This window comes from Pinus tabuliformis, chromosome 7 (genome assembly GCF_031772625.1).
Source record: "Pinus tabuliformis cultivar Carrire ecotype Pingquan chromosome 7, CPIR1, whole genome shotgun sequence".
NCBI lineage: Eukaryota > Viridiplantae > Streptophyta > Pinopsida > Pinales > Pinaceae > Pinus > Pinus tabuliformis.
The window spans coordinates 1595469072-1595494707 of NC_142293.1; the positions used below are offsets into that span (position 1 = coordinate 1595469072).

General features: G+C 34.4%; 1 protein-coding gene and 1 long non-coding RNA gene across 3 annotated transcripts; both read right to left on the reverse strand.

Annotated features, from left to right (window-relative positions):
- Positions 1–3771: 3771 nt before the first annotated feature.
- On the reverse strand, positions 3772–20154 carry LOC149254215 (uncharacterized). Of its 2 annotated transcripts, XR_016267131.1 has the most exons (5): positions 19833–20154; positions 14309–14435; positions 8367–14221; positions 8086–8178; positions 3772–7956 (listed from the first exon to the last, which is right to left on the reverse strand). It is a non-coding gene; the product is annotated as an uncharacterized LOC149254215 (long non-coding RNA). The 2 variants fall into 2 exon arrangements; XR_016267130.1 differs by lacking the exon at positions 14309–14435.
- LOC149254216 (uncharacterized) lies at positions 14546–19833 on the reverse strand. The gene is made up of 2 exons (XM_089460086.1): positions 17776–19833; positions 14546–17274 (listed from the first exon to the last, which is right to left on the reverse strand). Exons 1-2 carry the CDS (start codon positions 18378–18380, stop codon positions 16584–16586), a joined length of 1296 nt encoding a protein of 431 aa, XP_089316212.1. The 5' UTR covers positions 18381–19833; the 3' UTR covers positions 14546–16583.
- Positions 20155–25636: the final 5482 nt, after the last annotated feature.

The window sequence follows — 25636 nt, forward strand, 5'->3', positions numbered from 1 at the left end:
AATGATGAAAAATATCCTCCAAGCCAGTATTTCAAAAGAACAAATGATGGTAGTGACGGATTTCCTATAGGTAAGGTTTGTAATGAATATTTTCCAAGCAATGATGGTGATGAATTTCCTAACTATGTTCATAATGATCATAGTGATGATAATTTTTCTCCTGCTAATGATGAAAATGCTTATAGAGAGGATGATGAAATGGTGGAGATGTTGCCAAAAGATATTGTATCTCAGAGTAGGATTAGACATTTTCGTATCAATCCAAAATATTTCAGTTATACAAGCGGTAGGATAGAATATCTCATGAGAAGTTCTATCAGTAATACGATTCGAAGTGAATGTTGTCAAAAAGATTGCTTGAAACATATGGATTTCAAGTTTGCATTGGAGAAATTGAAGAGATATTTGTCAATAAATAAAAACATGCAAAATTCATATTTAGTGGGGTGCATGCAATCTACATTGTCAGGTTATGATTATCATATTGCGTCTTTATTTCTTTGTAGAAAAAATTTCAAAATGTTTCATTCAATTAGTAATTTTCATCTATCAAGAATTCAAAGAAATTTGGAAAACGATCCCACATTTTATTCAGAACTACATCATAAACGAGAGTTTGAACCATTACCAAATATTGCATTGTCACGGATGCAAGAATTTTTTTCAAAGCATGGAGAGTGTATGCCAAATAAAGACACAATACATATTACACATAATTTCTCAAGATGAGAAATCTACAACTTATATAAAGAATATGTAGAAGGTGTTGAAGGAGATGGTAATTTTATTACATATCAATATTTTATGAAGTTATGTATGAGACAATTCAACAATGTATGTATTCCTAAGAAGACAAGGATGGGGGTTTGCAGTATATGTGATTCTCTTAAATAAAAAAGGGATAAATGTCAAGGGGCATAAAGAAGTATGCATTCATAACATTATTTTTAAAAATTGTAAAGTTATCAACTATGAAAATGTATTTATTAATAAATTTCTTTAATGTTATGTGCATATTCCATTGTCAACACATTTCAAGAGCATCACGATCAACAAATTAATGAAAGGAAAAAATTGTACAAGCATCAAAATAAGTGTTGTGATAATCCAAATAAATATTTGGGTTTGATAATTGATTGTATGGACCAGAAGAAAACACTTCTACCATATTTTGTTTGCACACCAAAAAATTTACAAGAGGAAAATTGTATTCAATTCCACTTGGTTGGTTGTATGGTCTTTAATGGGAAAATGCCGCCAAGTGTTTACTTCACGGCTCCAAATATTCATAATGATGCAAATCTGACAATAACCATAATTCACAATGTGCTTTTTCATTGGTTTGGTAATCTTTCAGAAGTTTTGTATCTACAATTGAACAACACTTGTTGTGAAAACAAAAATCAGATTATTTTTGGATATCTAAACATGCTTGTTGAATTGAGAAAATTTCAAAAAGTAAAAGTTGGTTTTCTTCTTGTTGGGAACACTCGTGACCATATTGATCAGATGTCCAGTCGTTTTTTAGTAACATTGAGGAGGAAGGATGTTGGGAGCTTGCCATAATTAATTGAATGTATTAAAAAAACATACATTCTAAAGCCTATTTTTCATGTGTTGGAAGAAATTATTGAAATGCAAAGATTTATTTGGGATTGCATAGTGAAGAGAAATACATTGAACAACTTAATGAAATTAGCTTCCAACATCAATTTCGTATTAAAACAATTGATGGGAAAACACTTATCTGGGTCAAGAAGTATTCAACTACTACAAAATGGGAGTCGTCATCAGGTTTGACATTTTTGAAATTCATTTCAGATCATTCAATATTTACATAAAAAATATTGTTATTACAATCAGTGGTTGAAATTCATAATGCACAAAGGCAGAAGAGAGATAAATTATTCTGAATGCCTAAAAAAAAAAAAAAAAACTTTTAGATATACATGAGTACTTTAATGTCGTTGATTCTATTTGGTGGGAGTCTTTTCTCCATAATCAAAATGATATCATTTCAAGATAAAAAAAAATGAAGATATACTTTTTAAAGACTCCATTTATTTGGCCATAAAATGTGTCAGATGAACATGACTAGAGAAACATTATTGAACAACAACAATCTCAAGGTATTATCAATTCTTCACAGATAGAGGAAAGAAAAATATATATTGGTTCCAAAAGATCTCGTACACAACATGAAGCCATGGAAGACCTTTACAGAGGTTCTCTACAGGATGTTAAAGAGGGTCACATGATCACAGTATTAGCAGATGGAAATCCACATGGCTATTCATTATGGGTTGTCAAAGTTATAAAATCCATTAAAGAAAATGAAGATGTTGCAAGTGTTGAGGTACCTTGGTATGTCACAAATACACACTCATTCAATGGTGTGTACAAGCCAGAGATGGTAGTTGATAAAAAAAAAAAATGGAAAAAATAAGAAGAGAAAAATAAAGGGTATAAGTATAAATCGTCGCTGCACATACCTCTTAAAATTGGAAGATGTTGACATACTTGTTTATGACTTCAATTTAACAAAGAGAGAAACTCTTCGCATCAGGACAATAAAGATCCCGAAGAGGTTGCTACAAGAAGAAACAATGTTGAGATGAGAGTTTGCTAAACTCAGTCGTAGATCTAGAAGTCTTTTGAAACTTGAAATGTTGGGCATGCATGTTGACTTGGATGGAGACACTAGTTGATGAAAGAAAAGAATATGGGTCGTTTTCATCTGCATTCAATGATTCATCCGAAGATAACATAAATTCTGATGGCGTGCTCAAACATATGAGTGATTTTGAATAATTGTCTAAGGCATTTTACGTAAATGATGTTTGCATGGTAACTTGAAATAAATATTTTAACTTCCATATGATCTTACATGAAATTACAAGCCATTTTTATGTTTGTTGGATTATATGTTTTAATTATTATGAATTCATTTGTTTAGAATATCCACAATGCAACAATAATTTAGAGAAATAATTTATGTTTCATTCAATCTGCAAGTTGATATTTTGATTAAAAGTAACCATATATATATATATATATATAGAAATTAATGTTGAATTTTTAAATTAAACAGTGATATTGTCATGATATTATTTATTGTTATCATTTGATTAATATCATAATTAAAAAAAATGTTACAATTTTAATGCCTCATTAAAATGTGATACTTCATTTGGATGGTTGATTTTTATGTTTTTGTTGCAATGGGATAAGTTGTTTTAGGCTAAGATTCGAAAAAAATTATAATTTTAGCTTTTAAAATAAAAATTACTCTTGCAATGCTTTTTTCATTTATGTGTTCATTTTTTAGTTTTTAAAGTCATCTAATTTGTTTAAATGCCATGGTTGAAACATGTTGAAAACTTTATGTTTTTTAATTCCATGGTTGAAAAATTGTAAAAAAATGAAGTTTTTTTCAAAATTATGATATTTGTTCTTTAATGCTATGGTTGAAAACAATTAGAATTTTAGGGTTTTTTAGAGTCTTGGTATTTCACCTTTAACGATAAGGATGAAAATTGTTGGAATTTTAAGGTTTTTTGGGTCTCATTATTTTATCTTTTACGTCATTGCTAAAAAAATGTTGAAATTGTACACTGAAAAAAATGTTATTCTAACATCAACACTTTTCGTTTTTAGTGTGTTTTTATTCATCTTTTTTGCACAAAAAAAAAATGATTTTTATTGTCATTTTTTTTAAATGTCAAAAAATTACCCTTAAAAAAACCATCGTTCTAGAATACACAATTTTCATTTTTGAGTTGTATTTTTATGTTTTTTGGCTAAAATTCTTGTTTTGAGTTTAGAATGCCCATTTCAAAGTTTACATTGTTACAAGAAGCAATATGAAAAATTAACACCCTTTATAAAAAAAAACATGTAAGTGCAAGAAGAAAAAGTTAATCTCTCCTAACAAACACAACCCCAAAGGATTTTGGAGAGAACTACAACAAAGGAGAAAGCAAACTAAAAACAATATCACAAATGTTCAATTGTTTGAGTATGTGAGGCTCCTCTATGAGTACATGAGAAAGACACTCCTCCCATGGTGAACACATTCGTGTAACTCTTCACAGTGGATGATATTAAGCAAGGAATAAAGAATTTAGCAAGCGGCAAAGCGGAGGACATAAACAAGCTTCAAACTAAATTTCTAAAATGGCGAATTGAGCTTCTTGCTCTTCACATAAAAGGATTTTGGGGTCATCCAAAAAAGCTTTCCAAGAGAATGGAGCACCAGTGTGGTTATTTCTCTCTTTAAGAATGGCAATATCAATAACCCTTCTAACTACTGCACTATTATGGTCTAACCCCCATATGTGCAAGATTTGTAGGAGCATGATAGAGTAAAGAATCAACAATTGGGTAGAAGATCACAGAAAAAGGGCAAAAGTGAAAATGGGTTTTAGACCTAGGCACTCTTCCATTGATCATTGTGTCACCCTTAGACATTTGATTGAGAAAATTTGGGATAAACAAGGTGAAAAGGCCTCTTGTTGTTTCATGGACTTTAAGAAAGCCTTTGACACAATGCTTCAAGACTAACTATGGAACAAAACATAAGAGTTGGTTATCCCATATGGATATAGAACCACAATTCATAGAAATCAAAACAAGTGAAGGAAGGTATGAATATTTTGGTAGTGATATTAGCGTTAAACAAGGATGTCATCTATTCCCCACTTTGTTTCGTTTATACATTGATAGGTTGGAAGCTTGGTTAAGCAAAAGCGAATGGAGAGGGTGTCCATTTAGCAAGCTATGTGGTGAAGCTACTTTTATACGTGGATGATCTTATTCTAATTTCAAAAATAGAGCATGGATTAAGAGAATACTTAAAGGCCTTAGAACACTTTTCTCAAGAGGTCATGATGCAAGTGAACATTGCCAAGACCAAAATCATGATCTTCTCTTTAAATAGAAAAGACAAACCAATCACCTTTATTTTCGAAGGCAACCCATTGGAGATAGTGAAAGAATACAAATATCTTGGGATTGACTTCCAATATAAGCTCAGTTGGGAAACTTGTAGGGCGAAAAGGATACAAGGAGGATGGAAAGCCTCATACTTACTCCAAAACAGCTGCAAAACAATTGAACTTCACGGTTGGAAAACCAAATAAGTCATTTTTGGTTTGCTAGTTACGCCAGTGGTTCTCTACAGTTGCGAAGTATGGGAAAGCAAAATGTCTATTTGCAACTAGAGACAACTAGAAAAAATTCAGAAGCTACTAATTACTAGCAATCTCAAAGTTAAAGTCATAGTCCCATATGAAACTCTTTTTGCTGAAGCCAGTGCTTTTTCGTTAGAGGCAACAGTAATAATCAAGTTAATAAGCTATTTAAAGAAGGCTGAAAAATGTTAGCCGAAAACAACCATGGAAAAGGAGTTAGACCTTAGGAAGGAAACATGGATGGAGAAAAACAAAGAGTGGTTGAGTAAGCAAAGTATCAAACTACATGAATGTCCTAACACCAAGGAAGATAAACCAATCACAATGGGCATAAAAAACATATTATGTCTAAGAGTTTAACCCAACTTGTAACCATGTTGAGAAAACATATTTAGTGGCAGCTATTAAAGGAAAAGCAAGGTTGTTAGTTGCACAGCCAAGGACGAGATCACACACCTTAGATGTGAGACCAATAAGTAGAGAGTACCCAAGGAAGTTTGAGAAGAGAGAACTTGCATATTCTGCAATAAGGGTGTGGTGGAGATGAAATAGCACTTTGACATGGAATGTGTTGTTGGACATTAGATAAACCAATGCTCCCTGTGTGTTTCGCAACATGGACTAACGGCTTCTCGTGGATCCTTATCTTTGGCGACGTAATCATCAACTAACACCTGCGGCTTTTGGTTTAACAACAATCATGATTCCCAACAATTGGTATCAGAGTGTAGGTCACGAATTCGATACGCATTTGGCTCGCATTGGGGGGAGATTGTTGGACATTAGATAAACCAACATTCCCCGCGTGTTTTGCGACATTGACTAATCGTCTCTCGTGGATCCTTATCTCTAGCAATGCGACCATTGACTAACACCTATGAGTTTTGGTCAAACGGCAATCATGATTCCCAACATGTGCAACCTACAAAGATATCCACATTCAGTAAAAAAATAATTTAAAGATCAACAACATGCACCACTCATTTGATGAGGGTAAGATCAACCATATTATTAGCCTTCTAGTCAAGATCCATAGCAAAAGATCTGACATCAAAAGGAGTATGAAGATGAGCTAGGGATGTTAATTCTCTTGGTCCCTTAAGTTGTTCAACCATGTGGACATCATTAAAATCAATCAAGCAAATGTATTGTATCCCAAGATGCATACCAAATGTTTGACGAAATGGTTACTCAATATAGTGTGTTGAATTCTTGAATTGTCAAATTTTATCTTGTAGGTTATTCTTTAATAAAATCTCTAGGTAGAGCAGCCTAGACAATTCCCCCATTCCATAATAAGGTTTTAGCATGGCCAGTTCATTGTTTAGGAAACCAAAAACTTTATCAGTTACTGCCACCAATTACATGGTAGAAATTATGCATAAACTAAACACCGTCAAAGGATTCCATTGGCTCAACAACATCTCATTTACTAGGGTAAACATCTTGAGGATTTTCCTCAACTATCTAATCACCCTATCACTTATATTAGTTCTATGATTACGTGGGGGAACATTGGGGGCTATGGGAACCTCATCTTTAAAGCCAGCGTCATTTAAAGATGCGACCTCAAAATTAGTGATTTAAGTATGTGGTTGGAAACAATACTTCTTCAGTTGGGCTGCCTCCTCTTTTGCCTAATCTATAAGAAGTTCCAACATGGGAGGTTACAAAGCCAAAGATGGAAATCACAAGTTCTATCTCCTTCTATAGAGCGTGTGGTAATTTGTCATTTTAATGGGCCTAATGGTTAAGAGCATGTGTTTCCTCCTAAGAGGTTACAAGTTCAAAACCAAAAAGGGTAGAATATGTATGCCTTGTAGACTTCGCAGTCAAATCGTTGCGCAGAGGTGGGTCCCTTGTCCCACAAACAAGGAGGTCTCATACACCAATTTCGTGTCTGACTTGGTCGTGACCTTAAAATTGGATACTAATGATAATAATAGTATTTAGCCTCCTACAGTATCTATGATTTCCATAGTGTTTAGTCTCTACATAATCATACAAAATGTGGTAATTTGTCGTTTCAATAGTTTTTAGTCTCAACATCATAATCATACAAAATGTGGTAATTTGTCGTTTCAACAGTTTTTAGTCTCGACATCATAATCATACAAAATGTGGTAATTTGTCGTTTCAACAGTTTTTAGTCTCGACATCAGAATTGTATTAGTGGATTCATTCAAATTGGACAACGAAGTGTAATATAAGAGCTTTGTTACTAAGGTATTTTTTAAATTAAACTCACTTATTGCAAGGTTCTTCGTATTTCTTAATTGAAAGGAAGGAGAGATGTTAAGATGGTTGATTTGGGATTTCTTCACATATGCTCAAATATATATTGAAGGTTTTCTAAACAAGATAATGTTTAAAGGAATATTTTGTTGGACTAGATTTTTTGGGCTATGAGAACGCTAACGTTCCAATGTTGAATTTGCCTCAAACAATTGATCTACAAGCGCAACGGTGCAACCTCATTCAAAGCACACACAAAAAATCACAAGATCACTCATATGAGCCACGCCATCGATGGAAGAGGAAGAAGATCAAAATGCAAGAATTCGTCACACATCAGATAGAGAGAAGGGTATCAACGTTGATTTAAGCAGTTGAGGTTGAGTATTTAAATCCTCCCTCGGAGGCTACGGAAGAAGCAGTCCATACCGACATTGCCCTTCGCCGGAGGTACTGAGTAGAAAAGACAAATGTGTGACCAAAAAATTCTTCCTACAGCACTGGCCAACCATGTTGGAGAATGATATACCTGTATGTATGAACATTAAGTATGTCACACCCATGGCCTTCTGTCCACCATTATCATCATTAACCATTAGTATGAGTAATAATAATAATAACATACCATTTTTCATTCATGGAGCACAAATTTTCATACCTTGACTATCTACAAGTTCCATCGGTAATTTCCCACTGTCGTAAGTAAGAGGTACCAAATTGCATAAGCCAAGTTTTGATGTGGGCTTGCAGCCTGCTGTCACAATTCATAAATTCTAAATAAATTCTGAAAAGCCTCAATAGAAAGCAAGCATTTGTAATAAGCATTTGTAATAGCAGCAATTAGAAAGGGAACAAAAATGTGGTATCCGATGCTCTGGAGCAGACCTTGAATTCATTAAAATTGTTGAACACATGCACAGATTCGATGAAAGCCCTTACCACAAAATTTTCCGTCCCCAAACTTGGAGGATCCTTTTGCTTTGCTAGCTCATCTGATCGATTATTGTTGGATATCTCATTCACAACCTGAGTGGTGTAGATTCCAATTTGAAGTTTCCTTCTTACGAAATTCAAATTCATCAACACAGACACATAATAAAGAGCAGGGGAACTTGGAGGATCATTGCTAGCTCAACTGAGCTAGCGAACTTTGAGGATCCTTTTGCTTTCCCATCTAGATCACCTGATTGATTGTTGTTGGATATCTCAATAACAAACTGAGCGGTGCAGATTCAATTTTAAATTTACCTCCTTACGAAATCCAAATTCATCAACCTACACACATAATAAAGTGTTATTTTTAGACTCCATCTCTATAAACCATGCACAAATTGACCCACAACAAAGATTAAATGGCCTCAGAGTTAGTCGGCCTTTATAACTTACATCAAACCGACAAGGAGGAAGAGGGAGACATTTCCCCCTTAAGACAAAAATGTTCACGGAAATATTATCTCTGAATGATCAAGGTGCGGAAATACTGCCTCTGAATGATCATCGTGCGGAAATACATAATCCATCCACTTCTGTCATGCGCGTGAGCAATGTCCAAACTTTTATATTGTTTTTTTCAAGAAGAAAAAGCTTTATATTATATTGAGGGAATATATACAAAATGGACATGTCCAAACTTTTATATTGTTAAGACTTCATGTTGAAGGATTTTCTAAAGCACTGATACAATCTTTAAAAAGGTCATTCAAAAATTTAGGTTTGAATGAAAGGAACGTGAAGACAACCATTGTTCAAATAGTTTTGTTGGTCTCACCATAATCCAGAGGACATTGTATTTTAGATACTTTATTCATATGTATAGATATAATTTCTAAAAATTTCATATAAATATTTAATTAAAAAATAAAATATAATGGTTTAAAAAGTTAAATTGTTCCCCTAGTGAGACAGAGGCTCATTCTACAAGCCCAGTATGATATGTAATGCTCTCTGTCCATCATCAAAGTTGAAATTTTGCTCATGTCGGCCAAAAAAAAATCAAAAATCTAAAAATCTAAAAATTAAATAAATATACAAAACATTTAAATAATGTCAATTCATAAAAAAATAATTGCATTTGAAGAAATTGGATCCCTCTCGGCTCATGTTAGATGTTAGATCCGTATTTAAGATGGATCTATGCTGATTATACTTCATCTTCAACTACTTTTTTCAAATATTATGGAAAAAGTTTGATTATTTAAGCCAAGTATCAGTTATGTGATCACCTAGAAAACTGATCAGTTTAAGCTTATGTTTAGGTTTTTTTTTTTCTATACATCATGTTAAAAAGGTTAGATTATGGTAATTGAATGCCATTCAATATATTCAACATAGGCAGTTACATAAACAACTCATCACAGATAAGTAAGGATAAAATATCAATCGCGACATTAAAGAGAATTTAAAAAATTGGAAAATAATGCTTTGTAATTTGGGGACTTAAAGGACATCAGATTCCCATAAAAAATTAAAAACCGAAAAATCAAATTTTGTCTATCCAACAAATTAGTGAATTGCAAAGTCAACAAATCGTGTAGCAAAATTATCCCATGAAAAAGATGCAATAAAGTATTCCAAAGAGCTAGCTCAAATGTTCGATGTATCCGTGAAGTTACCTTTGTTGTAAACAAATTTCTTGTTGCCCGTTTCTCTGTAACACCAAGGTTTAGTTCACATCTTCCATGTTGGGATTAAGACATTAGAATCATTTGAACTGAATGTTTTCAGGTCCATAATCGCTTAAACTCCTGAAAGGAAACATCACCACTCAAATGGAAAGAACTTTCAATGCCATGGTAAGCCGTTCAATAAAAATATTTTCAATTCTATTAAAAGGATCATTTGCCTTGTATTCATTAAAACAAAATACTTTGTTTAGTATTTCAATTTTCCAAACAATGGGATTTGGCCTCCAACAAAAGCAAACTCCTTATAATCATAAATATTACCGAGCTCATCAATTTTTACAATTCTTTCACTTTGACACATACTCAATTTGTAGTTTTACTTTTCACTCCTAACATTCTTAGTAACTCATGCCTCACTTTATGTTGAATAAAATATGCATCCAACAGGGAATTATTTACATCATTTTAGTAGAAAGCATACTCCAGGTGTTTCAGAAGCACGTGCCGAACAGTTGAAAAAAAAATGCTATGGATGTCAAGAGCAGAGAAAAGACACCAGACTTTTTTAGGTATTACCATTAGTAACATACCGAAACAGGACCATCATCCAGGAATGACACAACAATACGACAGTAACCATGGACTAACTTAGAGATATAACTTCTTAACAAGATCCAGATAGATTCAAAACTGTAATGAAAGAATGACTAACCAAAACTCATCTGCTGCTTTACCCTGGAGCAAAGAACAATAATAAGATCCGAGTGAGATGAGGTGGTTATCTGTACTGGTAAATGGATTATATAGCATATAATGACAAATAGCATATGATGATTTTTTTCAAGTTTTGCAAGTAAACATCAGTGCGTTATTTGGCTTTGTTGAGTATCAGTCCAACGAAATCGGACAGAATGTAGGCTATCACTTATAGGCAAAGCATGATGACACTCATCAATCCTGGAAGCATCCAGTACGCATGCAAATATAGTCATAAAGTTATTTTAGACAAATAGAGCCCCAGTTAAATCTATCACATACAACTGGTCATGCAAAATGTTAAATGGTGTCGATCAGAAATTTGGTATTTACATCCAATCGACCAACAATCCAACATGCCAACCAATCCAGAACTCAAATGACCTAGAATCAAAAAGATCGAGGATAAAATCCTGATAGATAATTTGGCAGATGATTTTAATTGATTGATTCAATAATTGATTGACCTAAATACTGATTAAGCTCCAGGTCTATGTGTATCTATAGATTGTTTGATTTTGGATAAATGCTTTTGATAGATGTATCTCTTTACGATTAACCTAAAGTCAAAAGTGACTCAAAGCCAAACTGAACACAAATTAACTTAATAATCACCAAATGATTTTAGACCAGTGTGTTTCGAAATTTAATTCGTTCTTAACTTTATATAAATTTATGGTGAATGGTGCATAAAATGATTATATACAAAGGTTCATCTAAAAGATTTCTCTTGGAAGCTAAGCATTGAGTGAAGCTATTAAAAGATTTCTCTTGGTAGCTAAGCATTGAGTTAAGCTATTAATAACTATAGTGCTGGGGCCTAAAATGGACCGTAAAAGTTATAAATTCAAGGTAAGATTACCAATTTGTTCATTAATCAACAAAAAACCTAAACTTGCAACTAATTTTACCTAAGTAACCAAAGTTATATAATATGGGAGATTATTCTAGATGAAACAAATATATAGTTTCTCAGGTAACTAATGCAATCAGAATCTTCACGATAAATCTCAGAACTATTCATGGTTGGAACAGTGCATTTAAATTACAGAACTCGTCAAAATTCTGTAGTCAAGAATAAAGAGATTCAAGCACTTTAAGTTTTAAAACATGAAGATTGGGAATAAGTAAATGTCCCAATATATATTTCTCGACACATTTATTGACAGCCCATTCACAGTTAAAAAAACACCATTCAATGCTAAGAATTCACATGGAAAGATATTACTGATTAATCTGAGCCTCAAATCTGACACATCAAATCCTTGGTACCATCTTTGAGAAGTCTCTCAAGGAAGCCAGAGTCGAGAACTTACTCAACAGTCAGGCAAACCAGAGTAGGCAGAACACCCAGCCTAGATAAGGGCATTGTTGCTTCTACATTTTTGGCTTTTTTGGCTGAACTCTGGCAATACAGTTTTGGGCGAGATTCTGATCTTTCATTTTTTTAAATGTGTTTTTTTGAATGCACAAATGGATTCAGCATCCTGAAAAAACCCTGGGGCTCTTGGATTGTGTAGACTGCACAACTCAAACTTGTGATTCTAACAAATCCCTGCCAGATTTCAGGAAAAAATGGACAGAAAATATGCCAAGAAAAGAGCCAAAGCGTAGAAGAGTTGGACTACAGCCTAAATAAGTAGAGACAAGATATCTATGTAGCAATTGATTCCAGAACAGATGTCTGGGACACCTCAATGTTCCCCCAAATTTCTAGCGAACAGCAAAAAGCGGACAAATATTGTTTAGATAAATGAAATTTCTCGAAATAAATCCAAAAAATAGACAAAACTACCCAGGAATTTTAAAAAATAACTTCAGAATGTCCAAATTAACATCCCTAGTATATATTCTTGTTTTAAACTGTTCATAAAATCACATGACCATGAAAAATGGTAAGATCATTTTAAAATGATGTTTGTCCCTTTTTAGATGCAATATCATATGCCTGAGTGCTATTTTTTCCAGGTAGCAGATCCCAAGAGAAACCTCCAAACCACTTCCTCTCATTTCAAGGATGATACCCAAGGTAAACCCTAGACTCTTCACGGCACAAAAGCCAGATCAACAACTCATGAATACATCATATATAGTCATCAACAATTGGCTCACGTGGGATTTGAACCCGGGTGGCAAGCGTAACAACTCTCCGTCACAACCACTCAAGCTACACCCAATTGACATGCCCAAGTGCTAATTGTGGCATGTTGTAGATTTTTAAAATGTACGAAACAATTTAATTAACCAAACTTAGGGTTTATAACTTTATTATTGGAAATATCTGTAAAAATGACAGTCGAGGTCGCATCATGCTGAGGAATTGGATTAGTCTTAACACAATGCCAACAAACATTGATCACAGCCTCATAAGTGTGAACAGAAAATGGCTGTCACAAAATAGTAAACTGGCCCACCACAGATTGATTTGAACACTGGAAATAGGACATTAACATAGTTAAATTGGATTTTCACACTGGTCACCTCAAAAGAATTGAGGAATGGATACAACAGGCAGCCATTACACATGTCCAGATTGCAGCCCCAAAAAAGCAGCCACAATCAAGGTCAGCCTCGTAAGATTAAAAATACAGCACAAATCAATACAGGAAAGAAAGGTTTCACCCTGTAAACCAAACTGCAGAAACAACCAAATGAATTGCCATGAGAAAGAGCCACAGGTACAGCATTGAGGGTTTCTACACAGCATTTAACAATAAACAATCTCATTAAGAGATGGCAACTGCCTCAAAAAATGGAAACAAATGTTACTGTGAATCACAGCAGAAAAAGATCAGACACTCTTCCCGTTTTGGACTAGTGCCCTCCATCGACATGCTGTGAACAGATGTTCTGGTGCCTATCAAGGGACAAGACATCCAGCTGTTCCTCGACAGGCCAGAGGGTCCCCGATCGTCTCCAAATCAGGCTGGGGATGGTGGAAAAATTTTCAATGGGGTCTCTGGCCAAAACAGGATGTCACCTGCCTGTTCCCAAGATCCCTAAGATACTGGAACTATGGGTAAGGGTTACCATGTTCCATTGTGTTTATCCTGTATAGAACTTCTGCTAGTCTAAGTCAGACCTGACTCCCAGCATTTGCACATTAGAATGGTTACATTTAAAGAATTATTAAAAAAAAAAAATCCAGATTTGAGATAAATTACCAACTGCACATCGGGGGAATATGTAACAGTTTCACACATTACATGGAGGTTTTCCTGTAAAGTTCTTTGATCGTGTCTTATTGTTCTCTTACGGAGCAGCAGGAACAGGAACTGCTGCCAAGCTGCCAAACTTTATCCATCTTATCAGTAGCGCAAACTTTTGGAGGTACCTTAGCTTTGAAGGAACCACATGAAACTATTCAAACGTTCCCACACTAAAGAATCCAGGTTCTAACCCATCAACAGTAACCTGCCAAAAACACGTATAGTAAGTGACAAGATAACATCCAATATATCCAATATATAATATTTAAACTCATAGCGTTCCAAGGTTTACCTCTTGCTCCTCTTCGCAAAAACCTCTATAAAAAGTTAAAAGCAACTGTGTGAGTAATACTAGCCTTACTGATGAGAAGAATTTTAAGGGAAAAAAATCCAATCTGGCTGCAAACTAAGCTTTATAACTGCATGTACAAGAGGCCAAGCGGGTGCATGATCAGAAAGTACACTCAGTCTCAGAGTAAAGGATTCAAATCTAACAGCATGAATCCTAAAAATATGCATGCAAACAATATAACTAAGAATACCTCACTATCAAATAAAAAGATCCCTGATAAATAAACCATAGAAAATAAGAAAGCATAGAAAATGTCACATAACCTCTCAGCTACAAGTATGGAATGTTGAGATTTCTCTAAATAAGGAGCCAGTCTTTTTCCCGATAGAAAGTAGTAATACTGTAATACTAATGCACTTAAACCTCTCACACCAGAAGAAAATACTACCAAAGGGTGGTGATAGAATGAGTTCAGAGGACGGGAAATAATAGCAGCAAATGCTCATCGCCTAATGACAGCACCCAAAAAACATTTCAGAATATGTTCAATTTGTAGATCAACAAAAACCCACATCACCACCAGGTAAAAATGGTGGTGAAAACTCACATGAAACTGACAGGGAGACGACCCAATCCCAAAACATAATCTCAGAGAATGCACGACAGCTACAAGATGAGAAGGTATGAACACAACATTTTCAGAAATGCTGCAACTAAAACCAGTGAAACTTAAATCCTAAATGCATACTTGTCACCAGTGGTACAGAATATCTCTCGCAACAGTGCACATACCCCAAAAGTATAGTTGCACGTATGACACAGAAACTCACATAGAAGAAAACCATAACCACGTTGATTCATAGCAGCCCAACTACAAAGAAACATCTTCTATAATGGGTTCACAGATAGATGCAAGGGAGGGAGTTGGCTGCAGAAAAAGCTTGTAGCCAATCAAATATAAGCGCTGCAAATCTCCAGCACAAATCAGAGAAGAGAACAGGCCAATAGAGGTGCTACAGTAGATGCACGAAGAGGGGCCGCAGCTTGAACAAACAAATTTCAGCATTCGGATGGTGGTATAAACTGCGCATAGCAATCTCTAAGAGAAGCAAATATCTGCCATAACACATGCAGATGAAAGGCAACAGCTAGAAAAGCTAGGGCTATGGAAGGCAGTGGCTGAAATGGCTAGGGCAAAACCCACCACCGCTTCTCAGAACAGATCACATCCATTAATCTTATGAGAAGATGGATGGTTGTGAGAAAACAACCCTGCAATTGAATAAAAGATTGATCATGGCTGTTAATCTACGACAGGGTCAACCATTGTGATCTCTCCCAGACCGATATGGTACCATTAATCAGAAGGCCTGAACAATGGATATTTAAGTTGCTATCATCACTCAAGTGTTGACCAAGGCCATAAAAATATTGCCTTACAAAATATATTCTCATTTCCTTTGTTAGCTGATTTCATGGACCAAATGATAAATCTAGCATACAAAAGTCATTTATATCCATCCCAAATCATCAATGGCTAATACAAAGGACCCTCGACTCAAGCCTCAAGGAACAAAATAATGACTCATTTACCAAACCATGCTCCTATCAAAACCAAATCAAGCATAATCAAATAGCCAAATGCATTACTTGCAAGTTGCATGTATCAAACTAATAGCTAGAAAAAAAAATACCAAATAAATACACAAAGCATCAATCCAACCTACAAGATGATCTAATAAACAATAAACCATAAAAGTCAGGTGTTCACATTAACCATAAAAGATTGCCATTAAGAAAATGCTGCACATAAAATTATATTACGAGAACTAAGGTCTATCCATATCAAGTAAACATGACTAGGAAATTCTTAGATTAGTCAATACTACAGTATAGAAAGGCATGCGCCAGCATATATTTTTCTTACCTGTTTAATTTCTGAGAAATCTGCATTGATTTCACAGAAAATTCACTGGACATATGACACATCAATCAGAATTAATAAACTGTTAATCAACTATCAAGGATCACTCCGAAAAGTGTACAGTGATATACTGCCTGTACAGAACTTCTAGAATGATTCAGCCAGTAATGAAAATTGAGCAGCAACTGGCAAAATTGCTAGTGTATAGACAGACCATGGTAAAGAAGTTACTATCACAATACATGATCCAGGAAAATTATTATATGGTGGTGTTCTGTTTGCAGAAAAGATTCAATATCTAAAAGTCAATGAAAATGGAGGAAGTAAGCAGTTTGTGAAGGCATTCTCTTTTCAATTTCGAATACCCCTCCTCAGCTTCTTACTGAATGGCCTGCACGCTTCAATGCTCAGGTCTACAGCTGCAGTTAGTGCCATGAAAAGTGCAGCATCTGCAACACACGCTATATGCCTCGTAGACAGTTGCACCATAGGCTTGCTGCTCTTACCTTCGCCCTGTACATGACAGTTCATTACAAAGCCTCCTAACAGTTGCAGACCAAAATTGAATGCAAAATCCCCACTGCTATGAGGACTTGGAAGTGGAGAATCCAAAAATGTCATTTTTGATGTGTCAATCAGAAACTCTCCACCCTTCTGAGCATTAATAAGGATCTCTGAAACAACAATTCCACCATTCATTCCTGCTACACCACCAACACCTTCTGCAACGAGCTGAAACCTACATCCAATAGAATCCTTCCCACTTCGCTCTCTCCATGCTTCCAGCCTGCCCCACGGCTGCCAGGTGTCAACACCAGAAGAGTCTAGCCGCAAAATCAACCATGCTCCGGGATTGGATCGAGAAACATGATCAGAACCTGTAGATGGGACAAAGGGGGTTACCATTTTAGCAGCGGCAACTGCAGATCCAGAAAGGTCATGAATCATAACCAACCATCCTTTCCGTTCCCTTCTTTCGCTATCATTAACACCATTTTGAGAACCAGCCCGACCAGTGGCAATGCTATCAAGTTGAGAGACACTGGGAGAGAGGAGACAACCATAAGACTATAATGTCAACCAGAATTGAAAAGTCAAGTTGAGAAGATCTGGATTTCTTTTTTGATAGAAGTAAATGCTACCAATGGCATACGTTTATATTCATTGTTTCAAGCAATTGAACCATTGTTTGTCATGGCAAAAATCAATACTAAATAAACTGATCTTTAGTTAGCTATGAGAACATCTCCGTTTCATTTTTGGACAGATGCAACTGTCACAAATTGTGTAAGTAAACTGCCACAAATGGTGTGAGTTTCTAATCATTCTTTTAGGTAAATATTAATAAACCATAGTTTGTAACAGCAAAAAGCTATGCTAAGCAGTCCACTGCCTGTGGTCCAATGATTCAAGAATCAAACCCCAGCAGGAATAGAGACTTGGATTATAAGTTGGCCGAGTTTGATAGGTTTCATATGTAACATTCATTCCAAAAACACACTGTGCTAAACAAGCTTAATTCTTAGATAGGCGGATTACTAACCGTGATCCTTGGCTGAATTTACAGCTGAAAATAGGCTGCCTCACACTGCCTTGCAGTTGCACAATCCTGGGGTTCAATACAGTTTCATCATCAAATTGAAAGATTAATCGGGGATCAGGCTCAACCATGACTCTTACATGGAACTCCGCCTCAGGAATTCCACCCCGCGCCTTGCTTTTGCCAATGCTAGTCCATCCATTGTGAAGCTGCACTGTCCTTACCTCTCTCCATTCTGGTCCCACTTGCAATCTGAAGGTCCCAATCCGCTTACTACTGCTACTGCCACAGCAAGGTTCCTGCCTTCCTGTAAAGATTACTATTTCCAAATAAGCTTTGGGGGACTGGAAACAGGTGGAGGTTGACATCTTGCACAAATCAGCTTCTTCTAAATAGAAGCTTGCTGCAATGCTGTGAAGATCAGGGCCACTGGCAGAGGGTGAAATCAAGGGAACTGACGCTGTCTGTGCTGGAAAGCCTCTAAGCCGAATTTCACAGAAACAAGGAGAGGACAAAATTTGAACACTGCTCCTTACAGTTCTTGAGGCAGCTGGTATTTTTAATCCAAGAGCTCCCACTGATACTTTTACAAAAGCTCTGGGATCCATCGAGTCTGAATAGCTTGCTTTACAGAAAAAGGGATTAATTTCTCATCATATATACTTTATCAGACTTCAAACTACCTCCTCATTCAACCTTGGGATCGTTTCACGAAAAAGGAATAATGTCAACCTCATCCATTCACTGTTGTATTTCTTATCCAGTATGGAGAAATTTCACTAATTTTTCATACTAAACCTTATACACGAGCTTAGACCAAAACCAGACAAATATCATCGCCTGTACTTCGTAAGCATCCATGACCAATCGATTAAACATAGAATGACACAGTTTTCGAAGACAAAAACCTACAAGATACTTATTTCACTCCATGTGATCATAAAACTATTAAAGGCTTAAATAGTTCCAGCCATGGCCATAAAACTCCCATATTAAGGCTTCAACATTTGCTTAATCTGCACCCCTTTTATAGCAGACTAGCTAAACACGAAACCCTTAACAGCGGGACGAAATGATGACGATATCAGGCGACAGAAATGACAGCCATATGTACGAGCTTAAGGAAAAGACTTCGAACCATGGATTCAAAACTTCCAGTCCACCATCCCCAAAACATCTAATGAGCAGTCCCAAATTAGCCGGCCCTAAAGAAAACGCATCCGAGCCATTGCTAAAAAAGCTTCGCATCTGACAATATTCCCCAAAAGCATTAAAACGGTAACATGGCTGAAATTGAAGAAATATGCTGCAGACCTGATTAATATCCCTCCACTTTGCAAGCAACGAAGTAGTTAAAGCCGAAATGACGTCATAGAAAATACAAGACAGTACTACCGTTGAACAGCACTTTAAAACCACATTCGAATTGAACCCACAACTCAACAAAAGTTCTCTATAAAACCCAGCCTCAAAAATTCAACTGGCATAAACCTCGAAAGCAGTATCAAACCAGGTCAAAGGGAAAAGAAAAATTCACCAAGCCGCGTCTGTAAAATCCTCAAAACTTTCGACAGAACACATATTTAAAGCTGAAATTAAGTCAAACACAAAACGATCAAATGCTAGAAACCTCAAATATTCAGTAACACCGTGAAAAAGATCGAGCACAGTTGCAGATAAACAAGGAAAATTAAATAGAAAAGCAGACAACAAAGATTGAAAGAAAGAAACAAAATTCAACACAGCCCTATAAAGAAACGCTACAGGCCGCAGTTCGGAAAGATTTCAATCTCAAACACGGCACATACTTTAAAGATTGCGAAGTCGAATCTATCCACTTCGAAATTATTTTAAAAAAGACGAAAAGTTCGGTACCGCACGAAAAAGGCTTTAAAAACAGTAGAGTTTTGTTGAGTTGGAAGACGAGAACAGACTGTGCTGGATTTTGGGGTTATCCACTTGAAAACCGCCTCATTAAACCCTAACCGAAAACACAGCAGAATCCTTAACATAATTACATCAATCGAAGTTAGCCGCCAAATGAATACCCGTCGAAATACCTCGAAAACTTCGCCGCCGCTCCGGCTGCAGGGCGTTTCGCCATCAGAATCGCGCCCAGTGACGTATCGACGACTCGGCCTCAGCTCACTTCTCCTATAACGACCAGCCGGCCGCAGGCGTGCGAAGTCCACCTCTTCGAGAATCACAGCTGGATGAAACGGACGTGCTCCCTTTTCAGGCGGAACTTGGAAGGGTGATCAACGCTGCCCTCTGCCGCGCTTATTCTGCAGAACTGTGCCCTGGCTGTTTGTTGGCATAAATATGATGCATACAAATGTGTATACGTCGAAATAAACCTTGACCTGCATATATTAACTGTGTATACGTCAGTGCCGATTTAGCACTAGCAATTTTCAGGCACGTTGACTAACCACAACTTGTGCTGTTTGATTGTCGTATTCCCTCGTTGTTAACTAAAGAGTAAACTAAACGTGAAAGGTTAAAACCATGAATTAATTACTCTTATATTAAGTGTTATAGTATAGTTTATGGTTCTTCTTAAGGTTAGCAATTTGTTTAATTTCATTTTAATTTCGGATTTATAGTTAATGGTTATTCTTAAGCTTAGAAATTTGTTTAGTTTCATTTTAATTTCGGATCTGATGGATTAAATTTTTCATTTTATAAATTTTTTAGTGTAAAATTTAAAAAATGTTTGCACATCGAAATATTTAATTTTTCTCTATAATTAATAGATCTACGTTGGTTTGATATATATAATCTAAATAATTAAAACAATTTACTTAAAGTTTTATTGTTAAAACGTAAAACCTAATAAGCTTCTCTATTATATAGTAAAATCCAATAAGAATATATACCTCTATCTAGTAAAACCCAATAAAAATATATACCTCTATCTTTGCAAGAGCCGAGGAAATTAGTTATCCTTGGTTTAATTTTACTTTTAATGTTATCATTTTATTTTCTAAATAAAACTCAATAACAATTGTATCTAAAGTAAGTTGTTATGAACATGTAAGAAACATATTCCAGTGAATTTTTGCGGAGGTTAAAACCAACAATTGACACTGAGCAACTCCAATAAATTTTAATGTAGATGAAAAAAATATAAACAAAATGTAGGAATGCATGCACCAAATTTTATTTTTTTGTGCTTGCATTTCTCTTCACACTCAATAGTACAATTTCAAACATGAAGACTATGTAACAAAGTGAGCAAGGCAATTTTTCCCAAGTTTTACCCAAAAGACATGAATCCATGACACTATAATGTATTTGTGTAGTGTGCCTTTATCCAGTGGTTTTCTTTGTTAATCGGATATGAAAATGGGTTTTGATCTTTGTGGTGGAAATTATGATTTACTTTGATCTATCTAAAAGTTTTTGTCTTATTAGACAAAAATACATTTAAATACACTACATTAGAGAATAATACCATGGGAAAAACCATTGAAAATGTGGTGCTTCGAAACCTGTATCCGTAAATTTACTATTTTATCTCAATTTTATTTTAATTATTAATTTTTAATTTTTTAATTTTTTTTAATTTTATTATTTATGTAATTTCACTATTGGAAATACCATGGATTGTGAAAACCTGGAGCCCAAAAACCTCTATCTGTAAATTTACTGTTTTATCTCAATTTTATTTTAATTATTAATTATTAATTTTTTTTGTTTTTTTTTAATTAAATCCCTTAGAGTTGTTTGTCAACAACAACAACATGTATATCTTTATTCATTCAATCAAAATGTCTCTCTTTCCTTATTTGGTTAGGTACCCTAGCTAGCGTAGAGGTCGGTATAATTTAACGGAGTTGTCTTTAGTGCGACTTTTTTACTTTTTGGTGCCAGAATCTAGCAGGAAAATTTGAAGCGAAATCTTGATTTGTGTTATTTAAACTGGCATTTTGACCATATATATGGATTCACCACCTTGAAAAACCCTTAGGGCACTTCGATTGTGCAAGGGTTACCTATCAAGCTTGTGATTTCAATAAATTCCTGCAAGATTTCAGAGAAATTAGACAGGAAAAGCTTCCAAAAAGTCTCACTAAAGACAACTGGTAATTTGACCATTAGAGAAGAATACCATGGGCAAAACCATGGATTGTGAAAACGTGAGCTCAAAAACCTTCATCCATGAATTTACAATTTGATCTCAATTTTATTTTAATTATCATTTTTTTAATTTTAATTTAATTCTATTTTTTATATAATTTTACATTAGAGAAGAATAGCATGGGAAAAACCATGGTTGTGAAAACCCCAAATTATTAATTTTTTATTTTATTTTATTTTTTAATTTTTTAAATATTATTTTTTTTATGTAATTTGACCAAGTCAAAATGTTTACATAACATTTTAAAAATATTGATATATTTAACTTCTACACATAACATCTAACTCCTACAAGCCCCAAAGGATAGCTCAGTTGGTCAAGTACATGTTGCTAAGTACCCGCTTATTAGGAGGTCACGAGGTCAAATCTCCTTGACGCCCTTGGGGTTAGGCCTTGCTAGTTTGGCTGACAAGTTGATCTACCTGGATTTTTCCGTGGATGTAGCGGCCACCAGGTGTCTGTGAACCACCTTTAAAAAACAATTTTTCCGTGGATGTAGCGGCCACCAAGTGTCTGTGAACCACCTTTAAAAAAAACGATTTTTCCGTGGATGTAGCGGCCACCAAGTGTCTGTGAACCACCTTTAAAAAACATCTAACGCCTACACATCTAACATCTAACACACAATGAGAATAAAATCTTTGAAGATCCATAATATTTAAGGATGCAATATATTTAAATAAAGTTTTGTAATTTTAAAAAATATATTTTTATTTATTTTATAAATTTTTGTTTGTTTAAATTGATCTTGTGTAATTTATATAATTTGAGATTTTCACAATTTTGAGTGTGTAGTTCGTGATTTTAGTGTTTGTATTGAATCTATTTATGTATTTAAAAACACATTTTAAACAATGAAAAATCACAATCATGTAAAAATTTGTATCACGAGATTTTGGATTTGGGCCACCATCAAATATTGAATAAAAAAACTTTTGTAAAATGCTATTACTCTAAATCCCACACAAACCAAGTGATAAAGTAACAAACCAAGTGATTAATACTTCATGAATTTTTTTTTTCATTCTTCTTTGTGTCCATTATATTCTACTTTATGTGGATTAAATTTAGATAAAAATTGATTTACTTAAAATTTTATAATTTTTTTCCTCATTATCATATGTCAAAATCATAATTACCCCTTCACACATTTACTCCCCAATGAGTTTTAAAATGTGTTGATTAAAACTTTTAGGTGCAAGTCAACCACTATTTGGTTGATTGAATGGTTAATTGACAGGGGTTTTTCATCGTTGGTCCAATTTTGATTTTTAGAGATGGTTTGTTTGGCATCCTTAGTGACATATGTTAGTAGTGATAACCTTGAGGGACATATGTTATGAGTGTAATTCATTAACTCTAAAACTCAAAACTCAAAATATGAGTGATAATTTATTAATTCTGAAATTTAATTTATTAATTTTAAAATTTAAAGCATGATATTGATATAGATATAGACAAATAGATTTCAATAATGTTATAAGGAAATTTGGCATAAATTAATTCTTAATTTTAACCACAAAATTAAAGGAGTTTGTTAAAAAAATATTATGTTAAAATTTGAAGAAAGATTTGTACCTCTAGAGATTAGAGAACGAGATTCTTATTCATGGATATTTACCCTCACTTTACCATGGAGATTCTTAATCTGTAAATAGAGTTTGTTACAATACCATGGCTAATTGATATCACATTCCCAAAAAACCATAACTCGTTTTATATGACACTTGTTCACATGACATTTATTTTAATGAATTTATTTATTTAAAAGAGAAAAAGGGGCATAATTATTTTGGAAATAATCTCAACCTTTGATTTGTATATACTACTAAGAATATTATAAATATTCCATGGAGGTTAAATCCTTACCATCCACCTAATAATTACTGATAATTAGATTTAAATTATGGAATCCCTTTTCCAAAATAGACATGCCTATCGACATAACTAGGATCATTCTTGGTTGGCCTTGGAAAACAAGATTTTGACCTAATATAATAAGAAAAGACAAGATTGTCATAGACTGGATTAATGCATTTTTATGCAAGGCCAATAATGAAAACAATTGGTCGTCTTTTTGTTTCAAAATAAGTCTTTTATAGTTTCAGAGCACTTTCGTGCTTTAAAGGTTATCCATAAACAAAATAGTATTTGAAGGGAAATGCATATTTCTTCATTACATAGCCCACAAGATTAGGGCCTCTTTTGAGGGAAGTTGGAATTGCTTTGCTTGAAAAGCTCCTAGGGTTATTTAAAAGATTACCTAAAATTTCCTTGATGAAGCAAAACCATGGAGCCTTAGGTAAATGTGGTTTTGAGGTTCTTTTATGTTTATATTCATATCATTTTTTTAATAAATATGATGTTAGTCATGGGTCAATAATGGATTTGAGTTCTTTGCTCCTTGAATTCTCTTAGAAGTTGTAATTGAAAAAGGTTAGGAAAAACCTATAAGTAATGGGAGATTCAAATATCCTCAAATCAAAATTGTGGAATTCAAATTTGGCTTTAAATCCCACTATATCCATAGTGATGGAGGTTAGAAGGTAGTTTACATATATTTCTTTCAAACATATTTTCAAAGAATCAAAATCCCAAGCGAATAAGTTATGAAAACAGGGCTTTTTTTGCAAGAAGCCTTTCAACTTGAATAGGAGTTTAAGGATAACCCATTATGTTCTCACTATTTAAAGTCTATATTTTTATATGAGTAGTTAGACAGTTGAGATTGTAGCTCATATATATGTTTAGTAGTGTCATATATTTAAGGAATCTATTTTTTAGTTTATGGTTAAAGGGGAAAAGGATATAATAACCCTTAGAGAGTATTTTTGTCTTGGACAAATGACTATATAATTTTCTTATAGGGAATTCGAGGGAGTGCTCTTTTTTCCTCAAATATTTCGAGCTCAAATCCCATAGAGACTTTAAAGGTTGGGAAGTTGATTATAACCATTTCAAAATTATTTGAAAAATCACAAAAAGATCAATGTCACACAAATAGGTCTTTAAAAAATGGTAGAGTTTCAAGATGAGAACACACTATGTATTCAACTGAATTTTGGGGTTATCCACATGAAAATCACCTCATTCAACCATAACCTCGAAAACACAGCTAAATCCTAGTCATAATTTCATCAATCGAAGGAGTAATTATATTTAATTGCCAAATGAAAACCTATTGAAATACTTATAACACTTCAGCATCACTTCGCCTATGGGCTATTTCGCTGCGCTATCAAGATCACACACATTGACATATCAGTGATTCGACATCAATGCACTAGTCGTATAAAAACTTATCAGCCACATGAATGCAAAGTTGACGAATTCGAGGATAACGAATGGATGAAACTAGCGTGCTTTGTTTCCAAGCAGGAAGGTGATCAAATGATGCCCTCTATCATGCTTATTCTGCAAAACTGTTCATGCAATTTTTGCGAGGAATATATTGGATACAAAGTGTGCATGCATCGAAAAAACCTTGGCTTGCATATATTAACTATGTATATGTCAGTGTGGATTTAACATTAGAAATTTCCACGAAATTTGACTAAATGATCACTTGCTCATATTGCTTGTCATCTTCTTTATTTGTTTCGAACCACATTGGATGGTTCGAAACACGTTGACATATTTCTTATGATGTGATCTTCACCAAAATTTTTCTCATCTTCTTTATTTGTTAACTAAGGGTAAACTAGCAATTACCCCTAAAGG

Excerpts from the sequence above, each read along its gene's own strand:
- LOC149254216 (XM_089460086.1), bottom strand. The coding sequence starts at position 18,380 with ATGGATCCCAGAGCTTTTGTAAAAGTATCAGTGGGAGCTCTTGGATTA. Across the intron at positions 17,275-17,775 it reads AAATTCAGCCAAGGATCACG|TGTCTCTCAACTTGATAGCA; the intron begins GTTAGTAATCCG and ends CCTCTCTCCCAG.